The 16,161-nt window shown below is 37.1% G+C and overlaps 1 protein-coding gene and 1 pseudogene across 1 annotated transcript; one reads left to right on the top strand and one right to left on the bottom strand.

Annotated features, from left to right (window-relative positions):
* Positions 1–385: 385 nt before the first annotated feature.
* On the bottom strand, positions 386–7,287 carry LOC137724871 (zinc finger BED domain-containing protein RICESLEEPER 2-like). Its single transcript, XM_068463530.1, has 7 exons — positions 7,195–7,287; positions 6,695–6,757; positions 6,576–6,631; positions 6,267–6,285; positions 6,122–6,173; positions 2,033–4,321; positions 386–705 (listed from the first exon to the last, which is right to left on the bottom strand). The coding sequence occupies exons 1-7, from the start codon at positions 7,285–7,287 to the stop codon at positions 386–388; spliced, it is 2,892 nt and encodes a 963-aa protein (XP_068319631.1).
* Positions 7,288–8,112: 825 nt separating this feature from the next.
* LOC137724872 (disease resistance protein Roq1-like) lies at positions 8,113–12,207 on the top strand (annotated as a pseudogene).
* Positions 12,208–16,161: the final 3,954 nt, after the last annotated feature.

Raw genomic sequence — 16,161 nt, forward strand, 5'->3', positions numbered from 1 at the left:
GCAAGAGAATGGTGGACGCGTGGCCAGAGAAAAGCAATGAAAATGTGAAGACAAGGAGACCCAAAACTAGGGGTGGGCACGGTGCGGTTCCACCCCTAAACTGAAACCGGAACCGAAATATATTAACGGTTCGATTCGGTGCGGTTCCACTTAAATTTATTACTAGAACCTTACGGTTCGGTCTACACCGGTTCCGATCCGGTTCTTGCCGGTTTACGGTTCCTAATAATAAATTATTTGAACCACATCTAGTTTGATCCACATTAACATCCAAGCAGAAATTAGTCTATATCCCGAAAATTACAACCGTCATATTTTGTACAGCTACCATAGCTCAAACATTGACTGATACCAGCAAGCAAAGTTCCACAGCTCCAGTTTTGAACTAACCCTGCTGCATGTTATCTGCGTGATAGCTATCGAGTTCCTTGTCGAGTTCATCAACCGACTTCTCCACAGGCTTCTTCCTCCCTTCTCCACCACGACCACTGCCGTTGCCACTCCCACGTGGTTTGACACGACCATTTCTGTTCCCTCCACGACTGCTCCTACTACAAAATCCAAAATCATTGTAACTGTAATCACTGCTTGAAATAGCAGTCAGAGGATAATTGAAAAAAGTCTGGTTAAAATGGGATTTCAAAGTAGACTTCAAACAACTCAGAAATGAACGGAATAGTTTGTACAATGAAATTTCTGTACTGTCTGATCAGGAACAACTAAATCAGTTCATAGTACCTAGAATATGTCTACTGAGTTCATCCAAACAGAGAAACAAGAATTCGACCATCTAAACTCAATTGATCATACAGATTTGCTCTAAGCTAAGGCAGGCTATTGATTCACCAGGCTATTGATTCACCAGTATGATTCATAGTACCTAAAATATGTCTACTGAGTTCCAATATGCTTTTACAACACAAATAATTGAGAAATATTACAAAGATACAACCAAGGCCATACTATTGATTCACCAGTTTACCAAGACATCAAATACCGAATCAGTTTTCTACTATTTACTACTAGAGAAGACTCAAATGAACCAGAAAAGTAAAACAGCAAACCACAAAAAAGTAAATATCCACAGCATGCTGGCAAAAGACAAGATAAGAATTTGGTAATGTGATTTACAACCAAATGGATATAAATTCACATGAAGCCAAACAATAAAAGGGAATTTGGATTCACTACTTGCATATACAAACATGCTGAAATTAACATGTATGATCCATGACTAATCCTCCAAAGCTGGATGCCTTTCAAGCTCAGAAAGAATTTCAGTAAAAGATTGAATTCTTTGTACGCAGTTGTGCAGATAACTTCCACAGAAAATAGGACCTTAGAAACTATTTCAATTAAGATGCATTTTGTACTGTCTGATCAGGGAAAGATGCATTCTGATATGACAAATAAGTAGAAATGCAGTTTGACAAAACTATAATTAGGTCACTGATAAACAACTAAATCAGTTCATAGTACCTAAAATATGTCTACTGAGTTCATCCAAACAGAGAAACAAGAATTCGACCATCTAAACTCAATTGATCATACAGATTTGCTCTTACGTGGTTAAGTGACATACATTTCTAAGCTAAGGCAGGCTACTGCAGTCATTATTGAGTTGCAACTTTCAACTCATAAGTTTCCCAAAGTTAATTAACAAAACAGCAACTGAGCACGCCATCAACAGCCCCAAAAAAATGCAACATTTGAAGCAAGAAGAACAGCAGCATATCCAACAATAGTTAAACCAGTATAGTTTACGAAAGATAGAATCAGAGACTCAGAGTAGAAACAGAGATTGCAACTTGCTGCAACTTACGAAAGATAGTTACATACATACCATCACTAGTAAAAGGTGATAAGTTAGGATTGAATAGTTTATGAATCCGCAATGCTATTGCTAGATGTGCCACCATTCCTTTTTTCTAGAACATATAAAAATTAAGAACTCATTAGCAAATAGTTAGTAAGCATGCAATAAAACAAGAGAAAAAACAAAAACAAAGTAATGAAAAATAAATATTCATACCTGTTTCAAGTGCTTCATAAAACTCTATATCTTCCAAGATTGTCTCATCGTCTAAAATTGAGATGTTATCTGACATCAACCAATTTTGAGTACAAATTAACCTCTCTACCATTAGAGGAGTCAATGAAGAACGATATGAGTTCACAATCCTTCCTCCCGTGCTAAAGGCAGATTCTGAAGCTACCGTTGAGACCGGAATTGCAAGAACTTCCTTTGCAATTAGTGCCAACACTGGGTATTTAACACCATTCAATTTCCACCAATTTAAAATATCAAAATCTTGACCTACTTCCACTTTTTCATTGCGATCTAACAAGTACCTATCAAACTCATGGTTTGATAGCACGGCATTACTTGCTTCAACTTCTTTTATCCAACTTTCATCCATTTCAGCTCGTTTTTTCCCCCTTCCATGTTGAGTTGGATTAGCCCCACCTATAGTACTAGTAGTATTAGAACAACTACTAGCACTAGAATCACTTGGTTGGTTGGAAGAAGGAACATATTCATCATATAGTTTGAAGATTAGGCTTTTTATCTCATCCTTTTTAGCCATGGCTTCATCAATACTACACCCACGACGCTTCAAAATATGTGGCACATAACCCAGTTTATATTTTGGATCAAGCACAAGTCCGACAAATAGAAAAGGATTCACTTTAACAAGATCACCCCAATACTTATCAAATTTTACCTTCATGCTTCGTGCCATTTCATGCAATTTCAAGCTTGTGTAGGTTTGAGTCAATAACATATCTTCTTCGATGAACAAATCAACTATCTCTTCATCAATTGCAAGCAAATCAGAAAAAGTACTATGACAAGCCGGATGCAAAGTAACACTCATCTTCAATGTCATTTGATAGAACACTTTCAAAAAATTGACAAAAATAGCAGCATTACTCCAATCTTCCATATTTGGTGGCCCATACCTCTTTTTACCATTGGAAGGTTCACCCACCCGTTCTTCTTCTTCCGGCAAATCTTCACCAAACCATGACAAGTATGCAATCTCATCATCTCCCATTCTCACAAAAGCTTTTTCAAATTTCAAAGCATTCGTTAACATCAAATAGGTGGAATTCCACCTAGTTGGCACATCTAAAAAAACAAGACCCTTGCATTCAATTTTTTCCTTCTTAACACAACTCCTAAAAGCTTCCACCCTTTGTGGAGAAGACGTTACATACACCAACGCATTCCTAATAGCTAAGATGGATTTATCTAACGTCCTCAAACCATCTTGAACTATCAAGTTAACAATATGAGCACAACACCTAACATGCATGTGCTTTCCCTTGAGTATCATTCGTGAATTTTGCCAATGACACATCTTTGTCTTCAAATACTCTACTGCCACCTTGTTTGAAGAAGCGTTATCGACCGTGATGGTTAGAACATTCTCCAAACCCCATTCTAGCAAACAAACCTCAAGAAGTTTTCCAATGGAGTTCCCTTTGTGATTAGCTATGACACAAAAGTTTAGTATTCTTTTGTGCAACTTCCAATTACTATCTATGAAATGTGCCGTTATTACCATGTAGTTTACCTTTTGAATACTTGTCCAGGTGTCGGTTGTGAGGCTAACTCTATGTAAGGCTAACTCTGTTTTCAATTTTGCTTTCATTTCATCATACATGAGGACAAAGTGTCTCGCAAGTGTCCTACGAGATGGTGGATAAAAATGAGGGCAAACAACACTACAGAAAAACCTAAACCCTCTCCCTTCAACATGTGTAAACGGCAACTCATCTAAAACAACCATTTGTACCAACGCCTTTATGCATTCCTCTTTCGTATTCCCCCTAGCCATAAGAGTACCAACACCATCATCAAAAGACAAAGTCTTTTGCCTTTTATCTAGATTTTTTCCCGGGTAACTTTTACATCTTCCTCCCTCAATATGTTTTCTAATGGTTGAAGTACCATTTCCAGAAGGGTTAGCTGCAAAGGTAGTAGAACAGTACTTACACCTAGCTCTCCTTCTAATTATTGTTTCTTTGGTCCCATCCGGCTTCACAATGTTTTCTACGTCATCGTATTCCACAAAATGCTCCCACACTGTTGACCTACGCCTACTGTAGCCAAGAGGAGGCAATGGAGGAATAGCAGTCAGTTGAGTTGGTGATTGTGCTTGAGTTGGTGATTGTGGTGGAGTTGGTGGTTGGGATTGGGTTTCAGTTGCAGTTGGTGGTGATGGTGTTGGACTCGGTAATGACGAAGGCGATGATGAAGAAACAGATGCAACAGAAGAACAAAAACCATGTGATGTTGATTGGTTCGTCATCCCTAAAATAGACAAAAATAAAAATGCTACTGTTAAACTTAAACTTAAGCAATGCAGATGCTACTGTTGGACTTGGAAATTGTTTAAATTTCCAAATGCAGCACCTAACCTCAACCTTGACAAAAGAAATGAAGACTGATACAACATGCTAGACAAAAGAAATGAAGAAATTCCCAGAGAGTCCCATTTTCCTAGCAGTCTAAAGATGAATGCGGACTTTCCTAGCAGTCTAAAGATCGATGCTAAAATAGACCTTTTTGTACCACCCTTATAATACAGGGGGAAATATTGTGGACTAATTGGAACAATATAAAAGGCTTGCCCTCCTATCAAAAATACATTACTACAAACTTTGAATCAGCAGCAGAGAAGGCTTCATGTTAAATTTTATTCCCAACTTGCAAGAAATTGGGACCAATTTCACAGTAACTACTAAATAAGTAAAACACTAGCCTTAAATCTTCTTACAGTACAAACTACTATAGTAAGAACAGAAAAAAGAACCATCTGGGATGATCATAGACATGTGAAGGAGAGGGAAAAGCAAAGGTAAGACAGACAGGGTACTATGATCACAATAATGGTGATTCCAGAAAATGGTACTAAAAATTAAAACACTGTTGCAATTAAATGCCTCTTCGCAAAAATCATAAATTGAAAAGTCTCAGGCATTGTAATTAAGTTCATCTAAATATTAAATCCAAACATGAATCTCAACACAGGTTTCTTCACAAAAAGTTTTGGAGTTGAAACGTGAGACGATGACAACAAGGAAGAACCCTGCACCAACTTCACTTTTTTACTGAGTACACTTAGGAACACTCACCATTTCATGAGAAAATAAATTAACAACAGTTTAAATGCCTCTGCCCCTACGCAACAACAGTTTAATATTGAGAGGACAAATTTCATGAGAATATTAACTTGCATAAATGTTTGATAAGTTTTCTTACGACAAAACAATTCGAAAAACCCAGAAAAATTACCTTTAGCTTTGCTGATTGCGCTGCTGTGGAACCTGAAATTCGAACAACAATGTTTGTGGAACCTGAAATTCAAGTTAATCAAGAATTCAATTTAATGAGCTATTCCAAAACCCAAAATTCAAAAATTGAAACTTTGAACAATGGCTGAAAGTTGAAACAATAACAAAAAAAGGGAGTACCCGAGGGCGAGGAGAGAGGTCGAAGCGTGAAGGCTGAAGCCGTGAAGGCGTGAAGGTGTGAAGGTGTCTCCGTGTGAGCGGCGTGCGTGCAGCGTGAAGCCGTGAAGGCGTGAAGGAGGTGTCTGAGTCTCCGTGTGTGTGTAAGTGAAAATGAACCTAATTGGGATAGGATCCTCTGTTTTGCAATTTAGTGAAACCAATTTTTTCAACTTATTATACCACGACACGTGTGTGTGTATATAATTTATTTATTTATTATTAATAAAACGGTTCGGTTCGGTTCGAACGGTTCTTGGTCCTTCGAAACCGGAACCGGAACCGGTTTGAAACGGTTCGGTTAGGTTTTTCACTCAAAGTTGACTTTTCCGGTCAACACGGTTTTTTTCGGTTTTTTTTCTTACGGTTCGATGCGGTTTTACGGTTTGGCGGTTTTTATGCCCACCCCTACCCAAAACAAAACAGCACCGCCCGTGCACTGTTAATGTAGTTTTGGTGTAGGTGTAATAAACTAGAGATTGAGCCCGCTCGATGCTGCAGATTTTAAAATTGTGTTAAATGTCTGAAATATATTAAAACATATACCCATACATATCCAAATTCATATCCAAATGTTCAACAAAGAACCAAAACAATTTACAAACATGGTTCTTGGCCCTCCATATGCAGAGAGCCCATTCCCCATCTTCATTCTGCAAAAACAATTCACCAACAAATTTATTCATTTTTCTATACCAAAATTAAGCTTTCTTAACAAGCATTAATTTCATGAAAAGCATTCTTACTTGATGATTATAGAGATATCTGCACATCACAACAGCATTCAGACCTCCAGTAATTGAAAGCGCAACGATGTGTTCCAATTGGTAAGTAATACTTAGTCACTCAACAATTACCAAATGGACCAAATAATAAAGAAAAAACCAATCTTGGTTAATTCATTTAATTAAGAAGAAAGGCTGTCAAGTTCCGAAATGAATATGCAGCCATCTTTTGGAATGTCAAAACTTATTTCTCATATTTAACCATGATATACAGATTCTCCGTGTTTTCATCTTCTGGATTACATGATGATTACTACTTTTCTCCCTTACCCAGGAAGCAGAAACATAGGACCCCCATAATCTCCAGCGCAATGTCCGTCATGTGCCTGAATTGTTGAATAGAAACTCAGAGACCTTCATAATGTGGTTGTCACTGCCTCTTCCGTTACCTCTTCTTGATTTTTAACTTTGAGTTTTGGTAGATTAGTGGCAAATGGATTCTCCTTTGCAAACTGCATTCAGAAATAAGAAGAGAGCAAGCTCGTAATCCTGCCAAAAGATACCCCTAATCACTGGCTATTGTTTTCATTTATCCAAATCATCCAATTAGCAAAAGTATCCAACAATCTCCTCGACTAAAAAAATTCCTGCCAATTTAGAAAAGAACTATTCAAAATTACGGATGTACTCTATTAATTTAACCAAGAACATGCATGGCACCACCACTATTAAGAAGCATCAGCATCAACATACAAAGACAAAAGTTTCTACAATCAGTTGTCAAATTGTTACCAAATACATGCATGGAAAGAATAAAAATGACCACAAAGATGGCAAAACAATTAACCACATATGTTGTTTATATGCCCACTGAGAGGAAAAAGCTTCTGCAATTGCAAGAACGTATTTATATAAAACAGACATGTCACTTTAGGTTAAGCTCACACACCATCTGAAAGAGCCTCTTGTATCCATTCCAATCATACTCCTGTGGAGCATGTCCCTCTACTATTCCCCACCAGCAATCAACCATAAACGCCATCTACATTAACTGATATCAATACCCTCAGCTGCTTTAGTGAGCATCTGGATCAACCAGCACACACTTCATATCAATACCCTCAGTTGCTTTAGTGAGCATCTGGATCAACCAGCAATCACTGGTAGCATTACATAGACCAATAAAACACCTAAATATTAGTGTTTGGGAAGTTAGTTTATTTGAACTATCAGGAGGATCTGGTGTATGTACAGAGTAGACAGTTCTCACAAAATTCAGGGCTTGAAAATAAAATAACAAAAATTCAAAAGAAATCACTACTACTAAAAATTCCAACATTTCTTGATGACTATTTAATAAAGGGTCAAACAATCATGCCATCGAACAAATTTGAGGAAACAGGATTATATATATGGACTAACGGACATGTGTTTTACAAAGTTGAATGTAGTTTTGTGGTTAGAGAAGAAATGTTACCCTTGAACTTTTTCCAATTCTTTCATCTTGCATATCATGTCCTTTTATTGATTGTAATGGTTGAGGGGATCTCAGCTTCTTCAAAATAAGGCCCCTCTCATCACCTGTGGTTCTATTTTAAATATCTTTAAGAACCAATCGGCCATGGTTTGCAAGCCAGGACTGAACTCAGAAAAATTTGCTTCCTAGTAACATTGACTTAAATTTGTGGTAGAAGGACTGGAATTTTCTCTTCTTTTTTATTAAAGATAAAAGAGACAGAGACTTCATTTAGATATAATACGGATTTAAAAGAATGAATTCATATTTTGACAACAAGCTCAGATTTGGTTCTAACATAAAGATATAATCCACGAAATGAGCAAATGTAATGTAATAACTGAAACTAAAATGACTATGTCCAATGAATCATTCGAAATCCATGTAATCCTTCAATCCAAGCACCTAAAATGAAAACATGAACCAAAATCCCAGAAATTTCACTACGAAACTGAAGCTTAATAAACATACGTGCACCTGTAGCTATTGCTTCTAAACTAACTGAGATGTATGTCAGTTGTATATAGGGGATTTTGGCTTAATTAAATAAATAATTTCATATCTTGTCATAGTTAACGGACCCCTTATGAATATACATGTGTGTATATGTTATGAAATAGATCCCGATTGCAGGTTATGAAAAATATAAATGGATGGATTTCAGGTTATGAAATATAAATAGTGGGGTTTGCAGGTTATTAGTCTGGCTTCTTCCTCTTCCTCTGCTGCTACTATCTCGTCACCTCGAAGAAAGTATGATGTGTTTCCTAGTTTCAGACGTGAGGACACCCGCAACACCTTCACCAGCCACCTTCATGCTGCTTTACTTCGAAAGAAACTTCACACCTACACAGATTACGAACTTGAGAGAGGGGATGAAATCGGACCTGCCCTTCTAGAAGCTATTGGGAAATCAAAGCTTTCGGTGATCATTTTCTCAAAAAACTATGCTTCTTCCAGATGGTGTCTGGATGAACTCGTGAAAATACTAGGATGCAAGGAAAGGGATGGACAGTTTGTTATACCCATTTTTTACGACATCAGTCCACAGGATGTACGAAAACAGCAGGGGAGTTATGCAGTTACATTTGCCAAGCTTGAAGAACGTTTCAAGGACTGTATGGACAAGGTGCTTAAGTGGAGGGATGCTTTGGAGAAAGCTGCCAACCTATCTGGTTATAATTATTCAAACAAAGCCGGGTAACTAACTTTGCAACTCTTGCAGAATTTTTTACTTGTGACCTTTGTTACAAACAAGATTCATTAATGCAGGACTTAGTACCTTTTTTTTTTTCCTTCGTGGTTACTTATATTTTCCAGGACAGAGGCCGTTTTGGTTGAAAAAGCTGTGCAAGATATATTGAACAAATTGAATTGCAAAAGCTCAAGTGATTTAAAGGGCCTAGTTGAAATTGAAACCAAAGTTGAGCAAATTGAATCGTTACTATGCCTTGATTCACCGGTTGTTTGCAATGTAGGTATTTGGGGCATGGGTTGTATTGGCAAGACCACCCTTGCTGATGTTGTATATCACCGATTCTCTTCCAAGTTTGAAGCTTGTTGTTTTCTTAAAAACGTTAGAGAAAATTCTGAAGGAAAAGACGGAATATATAACTTACGAAATAAACTTCTCCGTGAGATTTTTGATGATGAAAATATAAATATTAACACTCCATCTATAGGATCAGAGCTTCTTAAAGAGAGGCTCCGTGGTACAAAGGTACTCATTGTTCTTGACGACGTGAATGATTCAAGGCAATTAGAACTTCTAGTTGGAGATGATCTTAAGTTTGGTGTCGGAAGTAGAATCATTATAACAACTCGAGATCGGAGCTTACTCAATGAAAAGGTTGATGATGACAAAATTTACGAGGTCAAGGGATTGAAACATGATGCCCTCTTCAGCTCTTTCATTTGCATGCTCTGAAAAATAAGTCTCCTACGACAGTTTATACAGAGTTTTCAAGAAAGGTGATAGATTATATTCAAGGCATTCCATTGGCTCTTAAAAGTTTGGGTCCTTATTCTGTCGCTACGATACAGAAGAAGACTAGAGTGAAGAATTGAACAGATTGAAAAAATTTCCTAGCGAAAAAATTCAGAATGTGTTGAGACTTAGTTATGATGGATTAGAAGAAAATGAGAAGGAATGCTTTCTTGACATTGCATGCTTTCTGAAAGGGGCAGATGTTTATATTGCAAAAAGAATATTAGATATTCGGGGTTTCTTCGTGACGGGAATCCAAATTCTCATTGACAAGTCTCTCATATCAATTTCAGAGACGAATTGCTTAGAGATGCATGATTTGGTGCAAGAAATGGGCCGGACAATTGTTCGCGAACAATGCAGGGACGAGCTAGGAAAACGTAATAGGTTGTGGGCCGCTGATGATGTCTATCAAGTATTGGAGAATGATACAGTAAGAACCCAAAAATCATGAAATTTCTATGACGGGACCATGGAAACTCATTTTGTAGAAGCATTTGTCAACGAAAGTAGTTTTTAGTAATCTTTGTTGTACATTTATTCTCATTATACTATTTTCTCTTGATTTCCAGGGAACTTCAACAGTTCAATGCATATCCTTTGATCACCCTTCAAGAATATGTCTAATTTAAGATTGTTGATGATTATGATCCTCATCTAAGACTCGTGTACAAGAAATTGGCGAAATTTCTTGTATCTTTACTGGCAGGAATACCCGTTGAAATCTTTTCCATCAAATTTTTCTCCCAAAATCTTGTTGAGCTTCGAATGCCCTACAGCTTTGTTGGGGCAAAACTTTGGAGTAAAAACCAGGTATATATATACTTCCTCTTCTTTTTTCTATGTTTTTTTTATTGAAGTATATATATGCTAACTTTTGTTCTTTGTATAAACTATGGTGCCTCTGGAAACCTAGTCGGCCGAAGTCAATAATGTTCTTATTTCCATTTTTCTTAAATTTGTTACAGAATCTTGGGAACTTAAAAGTGATTGAACTAAGTTCTTGCCCGCATCTGACTGAAGTTCCAGATCTCTCTCACAGTAAAAAAATTGCGCATATAGTGCTTTATGGCTGTGATAGATTGGTTCGAATTCCTTCTTATTTTAAAGATCTTGACAAGCTTAGGTGGCTGAATCTGGGAGACTGCAGAAGTCTAGAATTCTTACCAGAGCTCCCAGTGCTATGTTGTCTTGAAGCAAGTGGCTGCACTTCACTGAAGACAGTTTCAAGTTCAAGAAATTCACTCACACAAGCTTGGGATAAATATGAATGGTTTCGAGGGCGTTTTAACTTTGTTGATTGCCGAAACTTGGATGAAAATGCAAGGACTAATATAATGGCTGACACACAGTTAAGAATTATGCGAGTGGCAACTGGGCTATTGGAAACTAAGCAACATAAAGAAGAAGAAATTGTCATGGTCTCTCTCTCTCTCTCACCCACGCACGCGCTAGCACACACTTTCATATCTCCCTTATGCCATTTTTTCACGTGTTGAATAATTTATTTGATTTCCATGCATCGATGTTACAGGAAATGACTTCATCTATCCCTAACTCTGCTCGGACTTTAGTTAGCACTGTATGTGAAGGAAATGAAATTCCAAATTGGTTCTGCCATCAAAATGAAGGAACTTCGATAACTATCAAGCTTCCTCGAAATTGGTATTGTACAGATTTTTTGGGTTTTGCTCTATCTATTGTTCTCCATGAATATAGTTATTATAAAGATCAGATGTTTGCTTATAAAACCATCTATCCTTCCCATTATCCTTCCCATTATCATGGAGAACTATACTAATAGTGGCTTTTAAAACTAATAGTGGTGAAAGCCATAAAACCATAATAACTATACTATAATAACTATATAGTTATTATAAAAACATCCACTAGTATATTCATGAATATACTAATAATAACTATAATAACTATAATAACCCACTATTGGTCATTATTATTCATGAATATACTAATAATAACTATAATAACTAGTGGATTATTATAGTTATTATATAGTGGGTTATTATAGTTATTATTATTATTATAGTCATTAGTTTTAAAATTTGTTCATGAATATAGTTATTATTGTTCAATAATAACTATAATAACTATACTATATTGTTCTCTATTAGTTTTAAAATTGCAATTTTAAAACTAATAGTGGTGAAAGCCATAAAACCATTTATCCTTCCCATTATCCTTTTAATGAAAATGGGGGAATGGTTGCTTATTCGGAATTCGGTCACATATTTGTGTGGTATAGTGCGCTTGCACTTGGAGAGGAAGCAAATTTAAATCGCTCCACTTTTTTTTACAAACTTGTCACTGAGGCCTGTTTTGAGTTCACCGCGAAAGTCACCGCCCTTTTTCAGATTAGAGGTGAAAAAGTGTGGGATAAGCCTGCTGTATGCTCAAGATGTCAAGACCATCAAGTCGGGAGGAACTACAGGTTGGAGTAGCCCAAAAAAAAAAAGGTAGAAATGAAAAATTAAGAATTTGAGCTCTTCTTATTGTTTGTATTCTCATCTTTTAAGCTGTTTGTAAGCCTTGTGGCCGAGGGATTCCTCGTATTAGTCTTTGTTGTTGTAATGCTTTGGCTTTCCAAGTAATTTATAAGAGGCGTTTTGATATAGGTGGTTCAATTTTGAATTTTTTATATCAAACATCTATAGCTTGTGGCTTTTTTTTTTTTTTTTTTTCTAACCATCAATATCATGGGTTTAGTAGAAAAATATCAGTAGACCATAATATTAATTGTTATAGTTTTTAGGCTTTTGATCAAACATTCTTTTATTAATTTTTAATATTTCATTTACTTAATTTATCATTTAATTCACAAATTAATATAAAAAAAAAACTCCAAAAATCATGTAGTCTCCTATAATAATTCGTTTCATAATAATCACTGGCAAAAGTGCCCCACACGTTGCTGCGAGTGCTTTAAATATTTTGATAATGTATACATACAAAAAACATAAATTATTGAAGATATATTTATAGAAATTGGCAGTGTTCATAGTTATCAAAAGATTGAGAGTGTTAAATTGCTCAATGTTCAAAAGATAAGAGATGCTTGGAAGCTAAATTTATGTAAGTTCATAGTTATCAAGAGATTGGCAGTGTTCACTCTTTATTAGGCATTTTCAGATTGTGAGGGGAAGAGAAGACCCGTCCCATCTTCCAGCTTCAATACAATAGCCTGTGGCGAAGCATATCAGGAAGATGTCTTCCCTGAGGATTGTTTATAAGGATTCATAATTTCAATTTTAGGACAGAGGCGAAGGAGGAAGCACGTATCAAGGAAAGAGGCGGAGGAGGAATGAGGAAAGTGAATGTTACACCCCACCCCCAATTATTTTGCAAATTTCATATTTTTTTTCCCCAAAAAGGTTTTTGAAAGTTACTTTTTGGTCCCTTATCCTAATCTAATCCGGACCCTTTATCTCGATTTCTCTTCTCCTCCACACTGCCACGTGGCAAACACCCAACTCCCATTCTCTCTCTTTTCCCGATCTCCATGTCTCTCACTCTCGCTGTTTCTCTGTCACTCTCTGTCTCACCGTCCCTTAACTCTCTCTCCCTATTGGCTCTCTCCATCTCAGTCCCCTCAGAGGGCTTTTCTCACCAACAAACAACACCACCATCCTTGAGCTCCCTTCCTGCATCATTGAAACCCGACGAAGGCGAAATACTTACCAAGCTCCGGTATGGAGGATGAGCTTCAAAGTCTTTTCTCGAATTCCAGTCACGATGGTAAGTTCTAAACCCTTTTGATCGTCTTTCCCTTGTCACTGGTTGAAAACTAACTCCTTTGTACTTACTTTGGACGTCAAAACCGAGAAGAACCAGTTCGAGGATACTTTCTTAGTTTTCCGACGAGCACCGCCCCTTTCGAGGCAATTTCTGGCTAAATCATGGTGAATTGGCCGGCGTGCAGGTATCAATCTCTTCGTCTCGTCGAGTACTACAACTTTCCTTTTTGTTTAACCCAATTTTGTTGCGTATTGAAGAAGTTATATCCATTTGAATCTTACCTCATTTCCGGCGGACACCCGTAGCTTCCAGGCCGTTTTCTGGCCAATTCCAGCCACGATGACGGGAACCAAGGGTATATTTCGATTCCTTACCTTCGGGCCTTCAATTTGGTATATTTAATGACATGTTTTGGTTGAGTTTTGAGCTCCATCAGAGTTTGGGAATTCTCCGGCCAAAATCCAGCCTTCTCCTTCCTTGGAATCCGGTGACCCACCAAACCCAAGGCCTTTGGGCCTTTCCTGCCGAGCCCAACCCAAACCCCTTTCCTTTTTATTTTAATTTTAGTTAAATTGTTTGAAACCAAATAGGGCCCTTTGGGCCATTTTCTGTTAAGGGCTTGAGCCCGATCCCCCTAAACCCTTTCAAAACAGGCTTTCAGGCCTTGGGAAAACTAGGGCCTTCGGCCTGTGTAGCAAAACCCTAAACCCTTGAGCTTTAGGACCTAAGCCCTAATCCAGATCCAAACCCTAAGCCCAAGACCCTTTGACCCGGTTTGACTATATTGACCCGTTGACTCAGTCAACGGTCAGCGTTGACTTTGACTTTAACCGATCAACGGTTAACATTGACTTTTTCGGGTTTTCGTCTTAGACCCTCTTAGGTTAATTTCGACGTCCTGAACCCATTTCCGATGTTCGTTTTTCCAAAATAAGTCGTTTGAATAGAGTTTGACTAAATGTACCCTTTATATGCTTAGGTGCAATTAATTGTGGCGTTTTTGTCTTCGCTAATTACATGGCTCTTCGGCAACTGAGTACTGTGAGTGAACCCTTTCTAAAATTACATGATTTCATGGTTTAATTGCATAAATGAAAAGCATGCCTTACGAGTTTATGGATTGATTTTATGTTAAGCATGTTTATTGAAATGTTGATTATCGTCTCGTTATTTTGTAAGGAATTAATTGTTGGCCTATATGGAACTATATTTTAATATATTGTATTTTCTATAAAAACCATGAACTGGTAGACTATCTAATGGATGACGATAGGATGTTAGAACATGTTTAGAAACCCCTCTTTATAGTATAGACGATGGATGACTTTATACTATGAAGTGGTTATTTATGAGAGGCGTAACTATTTGTGCGTACCTAGAGGACACTATGCTGCCTGGGGCGAGGATCTGGTGTTGGCAGTTAGGCCGGGAGAAATAATCCCTAGCTACGGGCTAAGGGACATGGAGCAGGCATTAGGCCGGGAGTCGGTAATCTCTAACTACGAGCGTAGAGACCACGGTGCTGGCATAGGGCTGGGAGTTATACTTATTCAATGATCTTACTAGCAGCACACCGCGCTTACGAGACGATCTGTGAGATGATTGATATTTTGATTTTCGCGATGTTTTTTCGCGATATGTCTTTTGAGATGTTTTTGGCATGCTAGGGTTTTCAGTAAACCTATCACTTATTATGCTAGTAGTTTTCATTATTAAAACTTGGGGGTTAGTATGTTCACAACTGTTTTCGCATTATGTATGTATATAAACTTGGTCCACTCACCTTTATTTTGCGCCCCCATTCAGGTCTTAGAATCGAGGCATACAATCCCAGCGTCAAGGCACTTCAACATCGGCATCTTCGAGCCGTCTCGGTGTAGGACCCACTTCTTTATTCATTCAATTTTATATTATTTCTTTTAGTGTTCTAATTAGCTGTATGCTCTGAACACGTTCCTAAATTGTTAATTCATTGTATTTCAATTCATAACCCTTATTTATTTCTCATTTTTAGCTTTTGTATCAATTAATGGCTTTCGTCACCCTCGGGTGTCAACCAGCACGTGCCTATCTAGGTATTCGGGGAATATCGGGATCGGGGCGTGTCAGTGAACCACGTATTCACTGGGCAACACGTATCAAAGATGGGAAAACTGGTCAATTCACTGTACAAGTGAGGAAAAGAAGAAGAAAAATGCACAGTAAAAAGGGTAATTTTACCATTTCATTGTACGTTGGAATAGTGCTTTACCATTCAGCTTTAGTATATACTAGTAATAGTGCCCGCGCATTGCTGCGGGCTTAAAAACCATATAAAACATGTGCATTCAAATTAGGTGTATCATTTACAATTGTATTTATACACATAATAATTAGTACCTGAAAATTTTATTGATTGTCGCTTCACAATTTTTTTTGTTTTATTTGTGATGATGTACATGCTTCTCTGTTATGATTTGAAAAAATAGAAGTTATTAGTACAAATAAATAAGAATGTTAAAGAAGAAGAAAGATTTTTATAATTGCTAAAGAAATTCAGTAATTTTTGCAGTTTTTAAATAAATTTAATAAGATACTTCAAAGAAAATTGCAAGGTATCTATTTTGATCAGCAATCTTCTCCAATAGTAACTGTAATACCCTAAAAATTTAAAATATATG

The sequence above is a fragment of the Pyrus communis genome, chromosome 2, assembly GCF_963583255.1.
Source record: "Pyrus communis chromosome 2, drPyrComm1.1, whole genome shotgun sequence".
NCBI classification, from domain to species: Eukaryota; Viridiplantae; Streptophyta; class Magnoliopsida; order Rosales; family Rosaceae; genus Pyrus; species Pyrus communis.